Source organism: Brachyistius frenatus, unplaced genomic scaffold (assembly GCF_029030835.1).
Source record: "Brachyistius frenatus isolate BFR_SWC_R1_liver_20210118 unplaced genomic scaffold, ASM2903083v1 Contig_2, whole genome shotgun sequence".
Classification (NCBI taxonomy): Eukaryota; Metazoa; Chordata; class Actinopteri; family Embiotocidae; genus Brachyistius; species Brachyistius frenatus.
The window spans coordinates 4,677,501-4,693,661 of record NW_027210601.1 but is presented as its reverse complement, the minus strand read 5'-3'; the positions used below and the strand labels follow the sequence as shown (position 1 = coordinate 4,693,661).

Genomic DNA, 16,161 nt, shown 5'->3' with positions numbered 1-16,161 from the left:
CTTCTACGGTTCTTGCTCCGGTTGGACCCTACTCTCCCTCGCCCTCTACCGACAGATGTGATGAATTACACACTTGACCTGCAGGTTTGAGGAAGTGATTTAATTTTTAACTGAAGTTTGTAGATCTAAAGGGAGCGTTTTGAACCTCGGACAAAAAACATATTTGTCATTTGTATCAACTAGAGATGCTTATTTCAGATTTTATAATTCACAAATATACAAATAATGGGAACAGCAGAGTTTACTTCGCTGCAGCATCTCACCTGTGGGTGAACCTGTCTGCCGCGTTCATTTATGTACTGAGATGTTAAAAAAACAAAACAAAACAAAAAAATAACATAAGCAGGAAGATTGTTTTTCCAGGAGTCGCATGACGCTGACGTCATTCGGAATGCGGAGTACAGCATTGTCAGGAATACTTGACCTGAAAAATTGAGAGACAAGAGAGCTGCTGAAAATGCTGCGTTTTCTCTGCTGCTGCTGCTTCTCCAGCGACAACTCCAACAACGAGGTATGTTTCTAATGAGTTTTATGTAAATCTTCAGCAAAGTATAAAGTGGCTTCTTTTGAGTTCAGACGAGAAACTTCATTCAGGAAAAAAACATTTCATGCAACTTTCTACTCCACTATTTGACAGCTTTAGTTACTTTTAAGATGAAGATTTAACATAATGAAGATTTGGAAAATAAAACAAGTTTTCAAAATACAACACATTATCAAAGATTCAAGAAGTGGTTTCCCACATTTTTTGGTTTTGGGTGTCTAATTGGGGTCTGGAGTTGTTAGCATCTGTACCTAAACTTCTCTTAGTTTCATTTTCATAAATGTTCAAATGATCCAATGTCTCACCAAAAATCAAAGATCAGTTTAAAAGTATGAAAACAGAAAACAGATTTGTGGAAGAGAACTTTTGTTTTTAAATTTTTTTCCTCAGTAATTATCTGACGACCCCTCACATTTTTCTGCTGTCCTGGTATAAAAAAACTGGATATAAAGTAGTTCAAACTGGCTGCACCTGCAGCAGCTAAAGCAGTAACATGCTGCTCACACACTGATGCTTCAGCATCAATAAACTAATGTTGTCATAGATAATAATATATCAGTCAGAGGGCGCAAACTATTACATTTACTTTAATACTTAAGCTACATTGCACACATCAGGAAAACACATGGGCCTGTTATTACCTAATGTCTCTTTTTATGCCAGTATAAAAAACCCTGTATTATTTCAGAGGCACCCTCTCCTGCACCCCAGACCATCTGAAGTGAATGGAGTTGAATCAGCAAGGCAGACCCGCCTAGCACACAGTGGTACATCATCTCCAAAACTGTACCAAAATCATTTATTAATCATTTGAACCATATGTGTTCCGTTTTATGTGCCTATGTGTGTGTTTGTGGTGTGATATCGTTTTTTTTTTTTCTGTCCAGATGAGCAGACCGTGAAACGGATTGGAAGGCTGGTGATGAGACGAGTGTGTGTGCCAGAGTTGGATCAGAGGTTTTCTGACATGGCGGAGACCTTCAATGAGCAGCAAGAACGCTATGACGTCATGGTCCGACATATCAGAAACCTGCAACAGAGTTATGACTGCACCCATGATGATTCCTTGGCTTTTGCTGAATGTGTGGGGAAGATCAGAGACGAGCACGGTGAGTGATGCCTTCCAACAATATGATAGCAGATGATACCTCATATTTATTTATTTTTTTTACCTTCATCTCTTTCTACTGTCAGAGGCCACACACAGGGTCTCCCTTAAGATTAAGGGCTATGACTTCTCCCTTAGTGTGGCTCCTGTGGGGTCACCACTGGGGAAACCACTGCCTCAACGTCTACAGCTGGCTCAGAGGGAAGTGAAGGGCACATCTGAGAGCGCCAAGGCCACCATCTCGAAGGGTACCAAACTTCAAGAACTCATTGGCTGGCTCCTCCGTAGCCACAATCACATGGCTGAGCAGGTGAAGGGGGCAGCAGGAACTTACCAAGAGCAAGGCAGGCTGAGTGAGAACCTGGAGGTGAACATGAAGGAAGTAAAGAGGGCGAAGGAGCTGTTGCAGCGATACAGACAACAAGCTGGGGATGTTCTCACCGAGGCTGCAGAGATGGCAGGGGCTCATCTGTAGTCCATGTTTTTTTTATTTGACCAATTATTACACAGGATGTATAGAAGCTTCAAATATTTAAACAGGTTTTACACCACTTTAGGCAGTCGAGAGAGGACACTGCTTCACAGCCAGGCTTTCTGTTACAGCTGAGATGGACAAAAGCTGTCTGTCTTGCTCTTAGTCCTGGTAACTATGCCAGTCACTAACAGTTAGTGTGGTCAACATATACAGGGCTGCCAAATATCACTGAGTAATCTGCAACAACAACATCAGGGAGGCTAGTAATGCGTAGGCTTTTATATCATGTAGGACCTACAGTTATATTTCCCTTTTAAATGTTGTTTTGAGTTGTAATAAATATAACAGCGATGCATGCTCACGCTTTAATGTATATGTGTCTGTGTCTGTGTAAAGATTTAAATTTTCCTGAACATGTGTAATTTTACCAGCTAACATTAGGGGGCAACGCAGACTCACTGTACTATTCTAACAGCTGCGCTTCATGTCATATTCCTCAAACTTCACTCTGCCTCACAGACATTGCACTACATTGAGGAAAATTCCCTAAATCACAAAATTAAAATAATAAATGGCAACTATTACTATTTTTTTTTAAACTGTTTCATCAGGTTTAACACAATATTTTTTACGAGGCTTTGCCTCTTTGTGTTTGTTCTTTGACCTGCCAAAGGGAGTTGTATTCAGTTTATAAACTATAATGGTCTGTACATTTATTTTACAATGCCCCAGGACAGGATAGAAGCGTTGGAAACTGATCTAGAGGTATGTTGGGATTGTGTATGTAGTGTTTCACTGTTATGGCATTCAGAGGGAGCAGATTTGCAGCTTATTAACCACAGAAACCCCATTGCATTTATTGATTGATTAATAAGTACAGCTTACCCACTGCTATTAATATGAAAGAAAACAAACACGTAGTTGTATGCCATCTTTATAACTAATCTTGGGGAAATCCATTGTTCCAAAGGTCATGTCAGGTGGTAATGTATTATTAAACAGAGAGAGACATATTTAGAGTAGTGCTTTTGCCTTAAGCTTTACAGATTAATTTGGCATAAAGTGTTCAAATGTGTAGGTAAAATGTAACAACTCTGAGTTTGTCTCTTCGTTAAAAGGTTTAGTAAATTAAAAAAATGAATTAATCATACGCGCTAAGGCTTTTACTAGATCCCATGTTAGTGAAACAAAAAGGTTATTTTCAAAATTTAACTGAATACAGAGTATTTGAATAACACAAATCAAAGGCAAATTATTAATGAATGCATATTATTCAACTGACGTGTACACACCGCCGTAAATACTCTTTTAGTGTGATAATGATTCATTAATAGCACATTTGATAGATCACTCTGCTGTCAAAAAGCAGGGTCTGACAGCGACAACCTACCTTGATCGTGGAAATTATGAACGTGCTGTGTACAGTGTAATTTCATTGGCTACTACATTTAGGGGCTTGACCACTAACTTATATGCTGCTCCTCTATTGGCTCCGACGCCTTGTCACTCCGTGAAGACCGAGTCCTCTCGTCTATGGTAGTCTGAGTCGGGAAAAGTAATGAAGATGGAAGGAGCTGATGTTGTTGAATTATTGAGGATATTTATGGAGTAGCGAAGTGATAGCCGTTCACTCGTATTGTCGGAGCGACAGAGGACAGTGATACCGGGGAAACCTGACAGATAGCATGCCAGTAAGTAAACACCAACTTCCTCAGTTTACTTGAGTGTCGCGCCTTAGCCGAGCTAGCTAACGAGCTAATCTGCGAGCAACCGCGGTTGACAGCTCGAAAGTCATTCAGCCGAGTCGAGGTAGAAAGCGTCCGACGGCGGGGAGGCAGGGAGGGGGGAGGGGGGATTAATTTACAGTCTCTGCCCGGTACTGCTTAAGGAGAACCACTGAACTGAATGGCGTCGGGGTGGCTTCATGTTTTCCCACTGAGCTACAAGTGCGCCGAGGCTGAATTTCACGGTTGTTTAAACACCGAGCTGTGTTACCAGTTGTCTTCTGGTCAGTGTCTCTAAGTGAGATCAGCTGGATAACATCAACGAAAACAGTTGGCAAGATAGAGAGGCTTTCTAAATGTCAGGCTGACTCGCTGCAATCCTGGTTTTTCTTCCCCCCCCCCTGTTATCATTGAAATGCTTTGGTGCAGAACCCAAGCCACGTTTGGGCACCACCACAATCAAAAAGTTTTGTCTTTTGTCTTTTCGGGTGATGTTTATTCATTATCCTGCTATAACTTTTCCAAATAATTTGTTAATAATTTACACAGATATTGTAATAATGATGGTTTAAAAAAAAAATTGAATTGCTTTTTTTTTTAATTGAAAAACTGAAAAGATTTGCTTGGGAGAGATAACCACCACCAAATAGATGCACCTCAGTCTTCCACAATAGAGGCAGACTTTGTACCTGTTTTTTTTTTATGTGTGTGTGTGTGTGTGTGTGTGTGTGTGTGTGTGTGTGTGTGTGTGTGTGTGTGTGTGTGTGTATGTGTGCACACAGATTCCTCAGGAGCTTGCTCAGTCTGTGTGTACATGTGACAGATTGGCAGGGGAAGAGTAACCAATACTAGACACTAGTATGTTAGATTAAGCACTGTTAGGATTTTTTTTTTTCTAATAAACTGTCATGTTAGGCCTAGACCACATGAACAAAATCTAATATCACAATATTTTTAACCAAATACGTCCATATCATGTAGACATTGAGATTAACATTTCTGATACTCAAATCCTTAGTAATGTCGATGTAATGACCAAGTACTGCGAAGCTTTGCCACCGAACCCAGATGTTGAGACCTGTTTGTTTTACACTCTGTCCTTCACCAAAAAAAAAAAAAAAATCCTCTGGTCTTGTGCCAGTTATTGTTTAAATGAGATACTACAGTTTGTGGCTTAATTCACGAGTTGTCCCTCTGATATGCGCGAGGCTTTGCTGTTTGCTATTGATGTGCGGTGATCGTGCACAGTTAAAGTGTGATTATGATGCAAGTAAGTGTGGGCTCGGTAATGTGTGGCATGTGTGGCTGCTTGTGTCTCGAGCCTCTCTTAATGCTTTCTGACAGTGGAGCGCAGCAGGTCGTGTAACCGGAAGATTGTGCGGGCTCTGCCATCCTCCAGCGTCGTGGATAGTCACCCATGCCTGCGGGGTTATGAAATATCCCGACAATCTGAGCGGTGAAAACTGTTGCACTCTCTCCCCCTTTCATTTATTCTGCATACACGAGCACAGAATAAGTGAAATACAGACGTTGATTTTTTTTTTTTTTTAATCCCAGTAAAGGTATATTTGGTGTGCATTTAACGACTAGATATATACTTACATACTTTCTACTTTTAGCTCCATAAGAAATCTTGAAAATCAAGCTACTTATCTGCACTGAAAGTGGTGTTTAAATGTGAATTCATAGGGCTGAGGAGTAATAGATTACGAGTGAGTTACCTAATGTGACAAATAGAGAGGGGAAAAAAAAGAGAGTGTTAAAATGGAAAAAATCTGTCATGTTAATCGTGGTCTCCTCAGGCTCCGTTGCCGCAGGAAGATAGGGAATTGAAACTGCAAGAGGAGGGACCAAGATGCATCACTGGCTTAGAAGCGGCAGAGAAGAGAGCGTGGGCTGCTATAAGAGGATTCCTCCCCGTCAGATCTCTCTATCCGTCTCCCAAAAACCACACGGATAAACCACACACTCTGTTGTCATGTCTACTTCGCTACAGGCAGTCCTTCGCTGTGTTTGTGTGTGTGTGTGTGTGTGTGTGTGTGTGTGTCCACACACACACACACACACACACACACACACACACACACACACACACACACACACACACACACACACACACACACACACACACACACACACACACCTTCCAAGCAACCTGCTATCGAAGAAGCCTTTAGGGGAGAGCGTGGTGGGAGGCAATGATGCAACGAGGTGAACCGCAAGCCAAGAGAGTCCAAATAAAAAAGATGGCAGTTCGACGCCACGAAACAGAAGTGATATAAACTGAGGAAAGATGTCAAAACAAAAATGCTAACATCTCTAGAAATGGTGTAAACGGCTCGAAGCAGGGCTGGTGAACGGGAGGTATAAGGTTGAGCTGTGAGCTCTGTGCACGTTAGAGCCTCTGCCATTTACGACCACAGTTGTATAAATCTGCCTCAACCTTCACTTGTTCACCCCACAAGTCCTCAAAAACGTTCCGTAACAGCTTTTGCTGCCATTCAGGATAAATAAGCTTGTAGTTACCAGCCTAGCTCGCTAGTTTGGAGGTTTTTTTTTGGGTGGAGGCATATTGCTGTAGTTTGTAGTCCGGATATTGGTAAGCACAGCTGAACAGTAAATTTGGGGTTTAGGTGTGTTTGGGTGTGTCTGTATAAGAGTCAGTTGAAGACACTTAGCCAGTTTAGCTTCTTTTGATCTGATTTACAGTCATCTCACTGCAACCTTTGATTCCTTGAAGGCTCAGCGGTGTAGGTGTCATCGTCAACATGTCACTAACCCAGTAGTTGGTGTAGCTGCACCCTGTACTGCAGGAACAGCAGCCGGGGCAGCTCCGTCTCTTTCAAAACCGCCCACTTCATCATTCTCTCCATTTTCTCTCTTCCCGTCTTTCAAGCCTTTATTCTTATTGGCTCATTCACTTCTGCAAAAGAAGAAGGTTCCAAAATGTGTGTGTAATAGGAAATGAGGTAATCAGCAGAGCGGGATGTGTATGGGTGTTCTCCTACCCCCACTCCCCCCCACACTCACTCGGACTTGCTTCATCTCTCTCTCCTCCTGCTCACTCATACAGGTATGTTCTCAGCGTTTCATGTGGTTTATGTGTTAATCCATGTGAAGGCATCGGTTGGGTATTGTTTGCTTGCCTCGGGTAATTTGGCAGTGACCCTGCTAGAACATACAAGCACACAACACGGATTAGGAATGTAAACTCAAAGGAGACCCGTTTTGTGTTGGAAGAAGTTGGAGGCAGAGTCAAAAATGTGTGTGTTTGTGTTGGGAGAGTTGAGTTCAGTGGCGTAGGTGTAAATTCAGAGGGAATGAGCTGTCAACTTTAGCCAGCTCACAGGAACAGGTTTTTTTTTTTTCAAACCAGACATTGAATAAACAACTAGTACACACACACGCACACGCTTAAGCAATGCACAACACATTCTCTTTCACTGTTTAGCTAGTAGCTGGCACCATGGGCGCTTTGCATTTGTGAAAAACTCAGTCAGCCACACTTAGGCTGCTGAACGTGCTCGTTTCTTCCTTTACGAGGTGTGTGTTGCCAGTAGTTTTCCTTATCTGGTGTGTTTCTCGGAGGCTGCGAGGTTGCCAAGGGCGACACAGATCGAAACCTAATGAACTCTCTGCTTTTATTGACCCTACTGCCTCACTCCTTTTAAGTTGGACACCCCTTGGATTGTTATCCAATTCTTTCATCTCCCTTCTCTCTATACATCCATTTCACTACCCCTCTCCTCGTTTGGCCATTGATCTCTGCTCTGTTTACCGCCCTGCACTGCCTGTCTGCACCTCTCCTACAATTATCATGCATGTACTTATTCATCACTTCATTGATTTGCTGCTTTTCCTTGTAAAGCCTGCTTAGCCACTTCCCCTTAACACGGGTTTATTCATGCGTGTACGCTGATCAGCATGGCTGAGCTCCACGGAGCAAAACTCAACAAGTGTTGTCTCTCTTGCTTATATTGGTTTCTGTCATGATCTCGGAGTCCATAACGACACAGAGACGGCTAACGAGCCGGCCCGACCGAGATAGAAGAGAAACATCCGTCTAATAGCATAATTGCGCTCCTGAGTGTACTCCAAGGAGATTAGTATTCTATTTTCCACCACCAGATGATTGTGTCCGCCTGCAGTGTGTCAGTAGAGCCTAGACATCTTTGAGACAGGTTTGTGCTGCTGCCTCTTGTGGTTTTAACACAGTTTCATATTGAATTACCATTACATCTGAGCTAAATTTATTTCAGTATTAGATTTTTTTTTTTTTTTAAACGGCCACCTGAATGATTAGCTGTTCGTTGGTTAGAAAGATGATCAGCAACAATTTTGGTACTACTCTGACATTTTGCCTGATAAAAAAAAGAAAAAAAAAGAACAAGTCATCAAATATTTATTCAGACCTCTGTGATATGACAATTTTATATGCATATTTGTAAACTGAATATATTTGGTTGATTGGACTGGTGGCTGAAGATTTCACTTTGGGCTCTGGAAATTATGAAGAGCTTTCCTTTTACTATTTTAGGAATTTGTTTCCAAGACTAAACACTTAAAAAAAAAAAAAAAAAAAATCTCCAGATGAAAGGTGCCCCGAGTTGTTTGTACATTCAGTGTTACTCACCAAGCCTCATTGTTCGTATCCTCCTCCTAACGTGTTAAATGCGTTTACTTCCTCATGAAACATCTGCAAAGCAGGTTACTGTGATTTTTGCAATCTCCGCATGCTTATTCTAGTTATCTATCCGTACATTCAACTTTGTGTAACTGCAGTTTCTTCCTGCTGCCGGGGTAAGAGGCAAGTAAATCACATGGGTAGGTGGCAACTGCTGATTTTAGACTTCCAAGTGTCTTTTTCTGGATGCAGATGATACAGATGACCTGCCCCAGACGCCAGCATGGACAGAGTTGATGGGATAAGAGGGACCAGGTAGGAGGAGAATCTGTCCTCTTTCAAGACTGACTCATCCGCACTCTAATCACAGCATTTATTTTGTTCTTCCAGTTAGCCTGCCATTAAAAGGCATATGCTGGCTTTAGATGTCGCCGTCCTCCTTGTTGTCTTCACCAGTGTGAATGAACAGAACAACAGGCTGCCACAAAGGACTAATTTCTCTAAATGGAGGCTATTCTGCTTTATAATCCTGCCCCATTTCATGAGTCACCCGCTCCCCTCCCCCTTGTCATTCCTGCCATTGGTACAGTCCATAAATAGACACCTGGCTGCCATGGAGGGACCAAGCACCGGAATTAACAAAATAAAGCATTTTGATGCTTGAAAGATGCTTCAGGACAGGGACGATAAGGAGAGAAATGATTAGTGGGAGGATGAGCCCAGGGACAATGGGAGCCAAGCCACAAAAAATCCACCATAAACAATTTTTCATTACCCACTTACATATGCACGTAGATCATTTATATCGATATACACAATGTGAATTCATGCCTGAAATACGTTCTCCCACAGCTCGTGTTCGTGAACTAAGAACTTAATACTTTTTTTAAGAAGGGATTGTCAGTGTGAAATGTTAAAAGGGTCTTAAAAGGTGGAATTATGCCGTCTTCAGCCCAAAACTGAGCACATGACAAGTGTGCACATACAAGGACTTCTTCCTCTCACTTAGTTTTTCTCAGGCTCTGTTACCAGACAATACCATACATGGACTGCATTCAACAGCTAATTTAGCCTTGTATTTGCAATTTTCAGAGCGCAGACACGACGCATGCACAATACAGTGAACCCTCACTATAACGCGGTTCACCTTTCACGGTCTCGCTGCTTCACGGATTTGCATCGTGCATTGAAATCACATTACGACTATATGTAACGTAGATATATTTAATGTCCAGTTCTATCTATTTCAATTGTAAAATAAAGGTTACTACTTCACGGATTTCGCCTATCATGGTTTCTATTTGGAACGTAACCCCCGCGAAAAACGAGGGTTCACTGTATACCCTTCAATGAAAGCAGATAATCCATCAGAGAGACACGGAAACAATGTCTTCAGCAGAAAAGCACACTCTCAGGTCAGCCGTTGTCTTTCGGTGGCAGTCGCACTGAACTGCTGAGGGGTTGCCATGCAGACCATGGACATCCACAACTACATGCTTGTTTTGTGTCAACCTCAGAAACTTGGTTTACAATGATATGAAACAAGAAATGCTTTTCACTTTTGAGCAGCTGGAATCGGGGACGGCAGTGTTAGTCAGTCTACCACTTTCAGTCCAGTCTGAAATAAGTCAACTGCTGGTTGGTGACATATTAGCTACAAGCACCACTGTGCCTCACAGAACTGCTATCACGGCTTTAGTGTGCTTGTTGCCCTGCAAATGACTTAAACAGTTATGCCTTTTTATAAAAAAAAAAACATTTTCTGCACGTTGATTAATTGACTAATCGCTTCACGGTAGACTAATTAATTGAGGATGCCCACTGTTAACCTAATTGATGATTGATTATTCATCATGTATGCTCACATTATTCAACATTAACAATGAAAACAATAAATATTCAGCATCGCTAGACTGAACTCACAACAGAAGGTGAAGTACAATACAATCAGGGTGTGTTTGTGGCAATATTGTGCTCCAGTGTTACACAGAGTTATAAAAAAATATATATAATGTTTTGAAATGCTGCAACATACAGACAGACCTTATCTTTTGGACCACATGCAGTATGTGCTGTTTTTTTTAACGTTTAAACTATTAATCAAGTGAAATCTGTCGAACAACCAAACTGAACAGATGTTAAACTCTAAACAAATATTGTTCAGTGTCCTCATCCTCCCCCCCCCCATTTTTTTTGGGGAAATGCGGTTAAAAATACCTTTCGAATTGTTCTGATATTTTCCCGTCTCTCTGCGGATGTTCTTCTCCCTTCTTCTGATGTGACTGCGGGACAGACGTGTCAGACACGAACCGTCAGATGCTTTAGTACAACAGAATGAGAATGAAAGTGACATTGAGAGAGACGCAAACACCATCCAGTCAGCAAATAAGCAAGAAAAGAAAGGGTAACATTGGAGTTTAAATAGAAAGAAAGTTAACATGCAGACAGTGTAGGTGCAGTGATGGATAGCAACAGATATCAAATATAACTAAACGGGGCTGGAGGGAGCAGAGGGTTCATTTCATCAATAAAAATGTGAACTCAGAAGTTTTTCTTTCTGGATGTCTATAAACAGAAACAAACTGCACAGCCTGTTCTGCGAGTCTACGTTCAGCTGTGCCGTATTTTGGTCTCAGCAGTGAAGCCAGCCAGGCTTCTCTGTGTGGGTGATTTTTTGGATTTGCGAGCCTAAATTGAGCAGGTATTCGCTGCAGAGGGTCTCTGTGTCTGGAGAGGCATTAGAGGGGACACGGCAGCACAGCGCTTCTATGGGGTATTGAATTGCGGCCCGGAGTGTGCACATTCACCGCTCACCATGACCATGCCACTGTTTGCTGTGTCTAATAGAATATTTGTTTTTTTTATCAGGAGGATAATAAACGATGATAGAAGGCTGGTAAACATGGACAGGGCTTTGTTCCAGCTGTGATTGCTTCTGCGCGTGTGCACAAATACACTGTACAGTACATTTTCTGTGTCTACAATTATGCGGAGTGTGTATTTATGCAGTATTTCTTTCTTTCTTAGGTAGAGGTGACTCCACTGCAGATGAGGGAACATGTTGGCTATGGACCAAGGAGTGGTGGAGGAATGGCTGTCAGAATTTAAGGTACTGCATCCCTGTGCGTGAGCGCGTGCGTGTGTGTGTGTGATAACCAATATTAAACAAACGTGTACCTATGACCTGTATGCAGTACATTCTCTGCTGCTCCTTATTACTGACAGAATTCATTTCACAGACATAAACAAACACCCTCTCTGAAGTGCTTCGTTCCCAGAAAATGTAATTCTCCCACTCAAACATGAACACTCACCGATATGTGACTGGAAACGAAGCTGCGGCTCGGAGTGGAATAATAATACTATGTGTAAATTTATGAGGACCGATCTGTGGTTCCCTCGCAGTGAACCTGACCTCCAAATATAAACCGATAAACGTGACTCAAAACCCTCTTTAAAGACTCACTCTTTCTGCAAGCTTTAAATGCTATAGAAGTGTCATTTTGGAGCAAAGCCTCTTTTAATTACAGCAGCAAAACTGATGTTGTTGCTTATACTGGCCAGTTCTCCTCCACCATTAACCAAAATAATCATAAGATTTAATGATTTATTCTTGTATCCTGGACTTAATCTGAGTCAGTGGTCTTTTAAGTGTCAAGTTTAAACCAATCAAATTAAGACCACATAGACAAGTGATGCAGCCTAATTCTCATGCTGTTAGATTATTTGTAGAATATTACTTTAACTGTGTGTGTATGTGTGTGTGTGTGTGTGCGTGTGTGTGTGTGTTTCAGACCCTCCCTGACAGTGCTGTCTCCACCTATGCCGCCTCACTAAAGGACAAAGGTTCCCTGGTCCCTGCACTCTACAAGGTCATCCGAGAAAACTACAGCGACGTATGTACACATAAATGACTTTTCAATTATTTACATGACCACAGAGTTTATTTGGTCACGCTTTCAATCACACCATTTACCTGTATTTTGTATATCTTCACACGATTATATTGTTTGTATTTTGTTAGTTTTATTTTGGGCTTTTAGATCTGTCAGACTGTCAAGCACACTGCACCACTAAAATAGTGCTGTGCTTTATTTATTATTGATCAAATGTTAAAAAAAAAAAAAAAAAAGTTCGCTGCGCCAGCAGTTCTTGTCTGCCGCTTTTTGTAGACTGATGTCGGAGCCTAACTATGCTCCTGTATTTTTTTGTTTTGCCGTCCTCCGCAGTTGCTGGAGCCAGTGTGCCACCAGTTGTTTGAGTTTTACCGGAGCGGTGAGTCGCAGCTGCAGCGTTTCACGCTTCAGTTCCTGCCAGAGCTCCTGTGGAGCCTCCTGTCCGTCAGCGCAGCCAGAGACCCCCACACCTCCGGCTGCATCGAGGCCCTGCTGCTGGGCATTTACAACCTGGTAAGGGGGAGGATGAAGGCGGTGGTGACGGTGGCAGCTTTTCAGTGCCAGATTTGTAGCTTGCAAGTTAGCGTTTTTTCTGTTATTACTAGAGGAGAGCTGCTGCTGCTGCTGCTAATAACATCAAAATGTTTCTGGTGTGATAAGTGCAAAGTGAAGAAACACACTAGAAAAGTCCTTGATCCTCAGCAAGTGGGCATAATCATGCAGTTCCCAAAGCAGAAGACTTAACTGCTCAACTATTTCTGGGAGCTGCGTCATGAGTTTTGACAGATTACTTTATTCCAGTTTTGCCCTGTTACACAGCTGTGCATGGAGAGTTACAGGAAATATGGGTTCCAAATAGGGAAAGTAAAACACAATGACTTTGCATTTACACATTATAGATGGGCTGCACCTTGCAAATGCCCATAGGTTTCCCGCAGAGAGATGCCAGTAGGAGTAATTATTAAAGTGTGTCGAGTTCCATTTTAATCCACCGTGGCTCTGAATATTCCATCTATCAACAAAGTGCAGAGTCTCATAACTTCCTGTCTGAATACCAGAATAGGTCAGCTGTCACTCAACATAGTGGCTGGTTTCCATTAATCAGTTTGACATTAACATGCGCACAGGGGACACCCAAACCCTGGGGTGTGTTTACGCAATATACACACACACACAAATACAGGCAAACTCACACACACAACAGACAAAGACGAGACCCTGAGGAGCACACGCACGCACAAACACCCACACATAACGGATGAGTGTGCTTGAAGAGTACAACACGGGCTCTTCAGAAGTTCAGGGCACACGCAGAAAAAAAAATGCTTGTTTTTTTTGTCGCCCGCAGCAAAATGTTCTTTGTCTTCTTGTCTGTCTCTCTCAGGAAATCGTTGACAAAGATGGACAAAGTAAAGTATTATCTTTTACTGTTCCATCCCTCTCCAAACCCTCAGTGTACCATGAGGTGAGTGCGTCTACACACAAACCTACTCGAATCCTTAACTTGCATTTGCAGAAATTCTAAATAAGACTTCCCTTCTAGCCTTCAGCTATCGGCTCCATTGCCCTCACAGAAGGAGCTCTAGCCAATCATGGGCTGAGCAGGGTGGTGTACAGCGGGCCGCACCTCCAGAGAGAAACGTTTACAGCACAGAACAGGTAGGAGACTTGATGGGTGCACTTTTGAAAATAATTCAGCCGAGTGGGGATTGTGCTCATTTTAAAAATGGGCTTTTGTGTTAGAAGGATGCTACAGCGTGCTGATAGCTGTTCGCCAACAACCAACCAACAACCAAAATAGAAACACTCAGGAGGGAGGATAAACAGTCTGACAAAGATGCACTTGTGCGGTTATTAGTTTATTGATCGATTCATGTTTTGTTTATTAACTGTGCAACATATTGCCTCGAAAATTAACAACTGTAATATTTCACAGCCTAAAATAGATTCATGAACACTTGTGTGGTGATGGTGAGTTTAGCAGCTGCCACGGCTAATTATTTTCTGCGTGGTGCATCACAGTGATGGCCCGTGGCATCTTTGTTGCGTTGGAAGTTGTTATATTGCTCTTAGGGGTTTTTAAATTAATGTAACTGTGACAGAACTCTGGAGGTCTAGGTGACCTGAGTTGAATGTCCTCATCTTTTTTTCAGTGCTGCTTTCTCACACTGTGTCAGACTGACTACGTCTTAAGAATTGACGACGAATCTTTTTGTTTTTGAACTTCAAGGAATTTTTATGTTACAAAACAAGTCCGTTTGCTTTCTAAAATCATGCAGAGATACTTTGATCTTAATCTCTTCACTGCGGCTGGAAACGTAACTGTGTCTGGGAATTTCTGCTAAGATTAAGATTGTGGTTTGTGTTTTTGTTATGCAGTCGGACAGAACGTGCTGTTTTAAGGAGTTTGTTTGTGTTGTTGAGATTTGAGGTGCTGACCTTCCTGTTGCTGTGCTACAACGCTGTTCTCAGCCACATGACCGCCACCTCCCTGCAGTCCCTCTGCCAGCTCAGCTCAAGGTAAAAAGCTACACGCATGAACATCGGCATTTCCCGATATACTTTCGCACTTGTGGGTCTTTTTTTGACTTGAGGGCTTTACACATGCACTGACTTCATACATCCCGACTCTGGTTTCTCCGTCGTAACAGTCAGTGTTTTGATGAAGGCTACTTCCACTCGTACACATAGACGCTGGTTTGCAAGCACTTGCTTATCTGATCCTCTTATAGTCTTTGTTGCCAGAGAGAGCCAAGATACCGCTATTCAGCACCGAGCTGCGATGTGCACACACATGCCAGCTCAGTGATTTTGGTAATCTGGCAACTGCAGCCGAGCACTGGTCTGATAAGCACACAGCTAAAGAGAAGTCATCAACTTTGATTTCCCCTCGACAGTTTGCTGTGTCAGCTGTGTACAATAACAGCCCAAACAGATTCAAATGTGCACGTGTTACCTCGGTTTTAATTGATTCCTCTGCAACTTGTATGATAGCTGTTTGAAAATAATTAACTAGTTACTGTTGAATTGTTTTAGGGTAATGCAGGCCATTAATAAAATGTTATGCAGCATTGTATAGTGTGTTTGTTTGTGTGTGTGCGCATGCTGATTTATGTGCTAATGTTCCATATCAGCTCACCACAGGGAAGTAAACGAGCTTAATGGAAGTGCAGCCGAGTGGCTCAGTGCAGTTGTTTCCCTGCTTCTCTGTTTCACTGATACAAGTTCCTCTATTCTGTTGTAATTGCTTATCCTGCAGAGTGTGTATATGCGGTTACCCACGGCAACAAATGCGGCGCTACAAAGGCATTAGCACACGATTGACTGTCACATCAGAGTTCCTCGTTCAGCTCATCACGGGGATCCACTACGCCTTGTGGGTGAACACAAACGCCTGCACACAATCACGACAGCTCCACCGTTACACTCCAACTTCTCACTTCTTACATCTTACAGCCTTTGTTCTGCTAAAAACACCCTTTTACCACCTGACACTTGCCTGCAGTGTTAAGATATTGTGCTACGGCATTTTTTTTCTTTTTCTTTTAGAGTACAAACTAGTTTACACTATGTTTAAGGAATGAGTTGACATCTTTCTCCACAGTGAGACAGGATGTGCAATCGAAACCCAAATGCAACAGTTCCGGATGTCTCGGCTAATATCTATAAACCACACTTCTGTGAATATTTACAGGCTGTCTGATCTGATAATCCAGCTCTTAATCTGTGTGTGTCTGCCTCTGTGTAGGTGTAATGGTGAAGTTGAACTGGGATCCAAAGCACTGGATGA

At 42.3% G+C, this 16,161-nt stretch overlaps 2 protein-coding genes across 4 annotated transcripts in view; both read left to right on the top strand.

Annotated features, from left to right (window-relative positions):
- The first annotated feature begins 323 nt into the window (after nucleotides 1-323).
- On the top strand, nucleotides 324-2,496 carry LOC138621824 (uncharacterized). The gene is made up of 4 exons (XM_069700157.1): nucleotides 324-511; nucleotides 1,233-1,311; nucleotides 1,432-1,653; nucleotides 1,739-2,496. The coding sequence occupies exons 1-4, from the start codon at nucleotides 458-460 to the stop codon at nucleotides 2,125-2,127; spliced, it is 744 nt and encodes a 247-aa protein (XP_069556258.1). The 5' UTR covers nucleotides 324-457; the 3' UTR covers nucleotides 2,128-2,496.
- A 1,152-nt stretch (nucleotides 2,497-3,648) lies between these two features.
- The window catches only part of hycc1 (hyccin PI4KA lipid kinase complex subunit 1), an 18,376-nt gene continuing 5,863 nt past the window's right edge, over nucleotides 3,649-16,161 (top strand). For all 3 annotated transcript variants that reach the window (XM_069694886.1, XM_069694904.1, XM_069694894.1), the window contains exons 1-9: nucleotides 3,649-3,818; nucleotides 11,503-11,584; nucleotides 12,270-12,371; nucleotides 12,705-12,884; nucleotides 13,756-13,836; nucleotides 13,915-14,030; nucleotides 14,796-14,891; nucleotides 15,631-15,747; nucleotides 16,120-16,161. The exon at nucleotides 16,120-16,161 is cut by the window's right edge and continues 46 nt beyond it. In XM_069694886.1, the coding sequence (XP_069550987.1) occupies nucleotides 11,534-11,584; nucleotides 12,270-12,371; nucleotides 12,705-12,884; nucleotides 13,756-13,836; nucleotides 13,915-14,030; nucleotides 14,796-14,891; nucleotides 15,631-15,747; nucleotides 16,120-16,161 (785 nt within the window). In that variant the 5' untranslated portion in view covers nucleotides 3,649-3,818; nucleotides 11,503-11,533. The remainder of the gene's footprint in view (nucleotides 3,819-11,502; nucleotides 11,585-12,269; nucleotides 12,372-12,704; nucleotides 12,885-13,755; nucleotides 13,837-13,914; nucleotides 14,031-14,795; nucleotides 14,892-15,630; nucleotides 15,748-16,119) is intronic.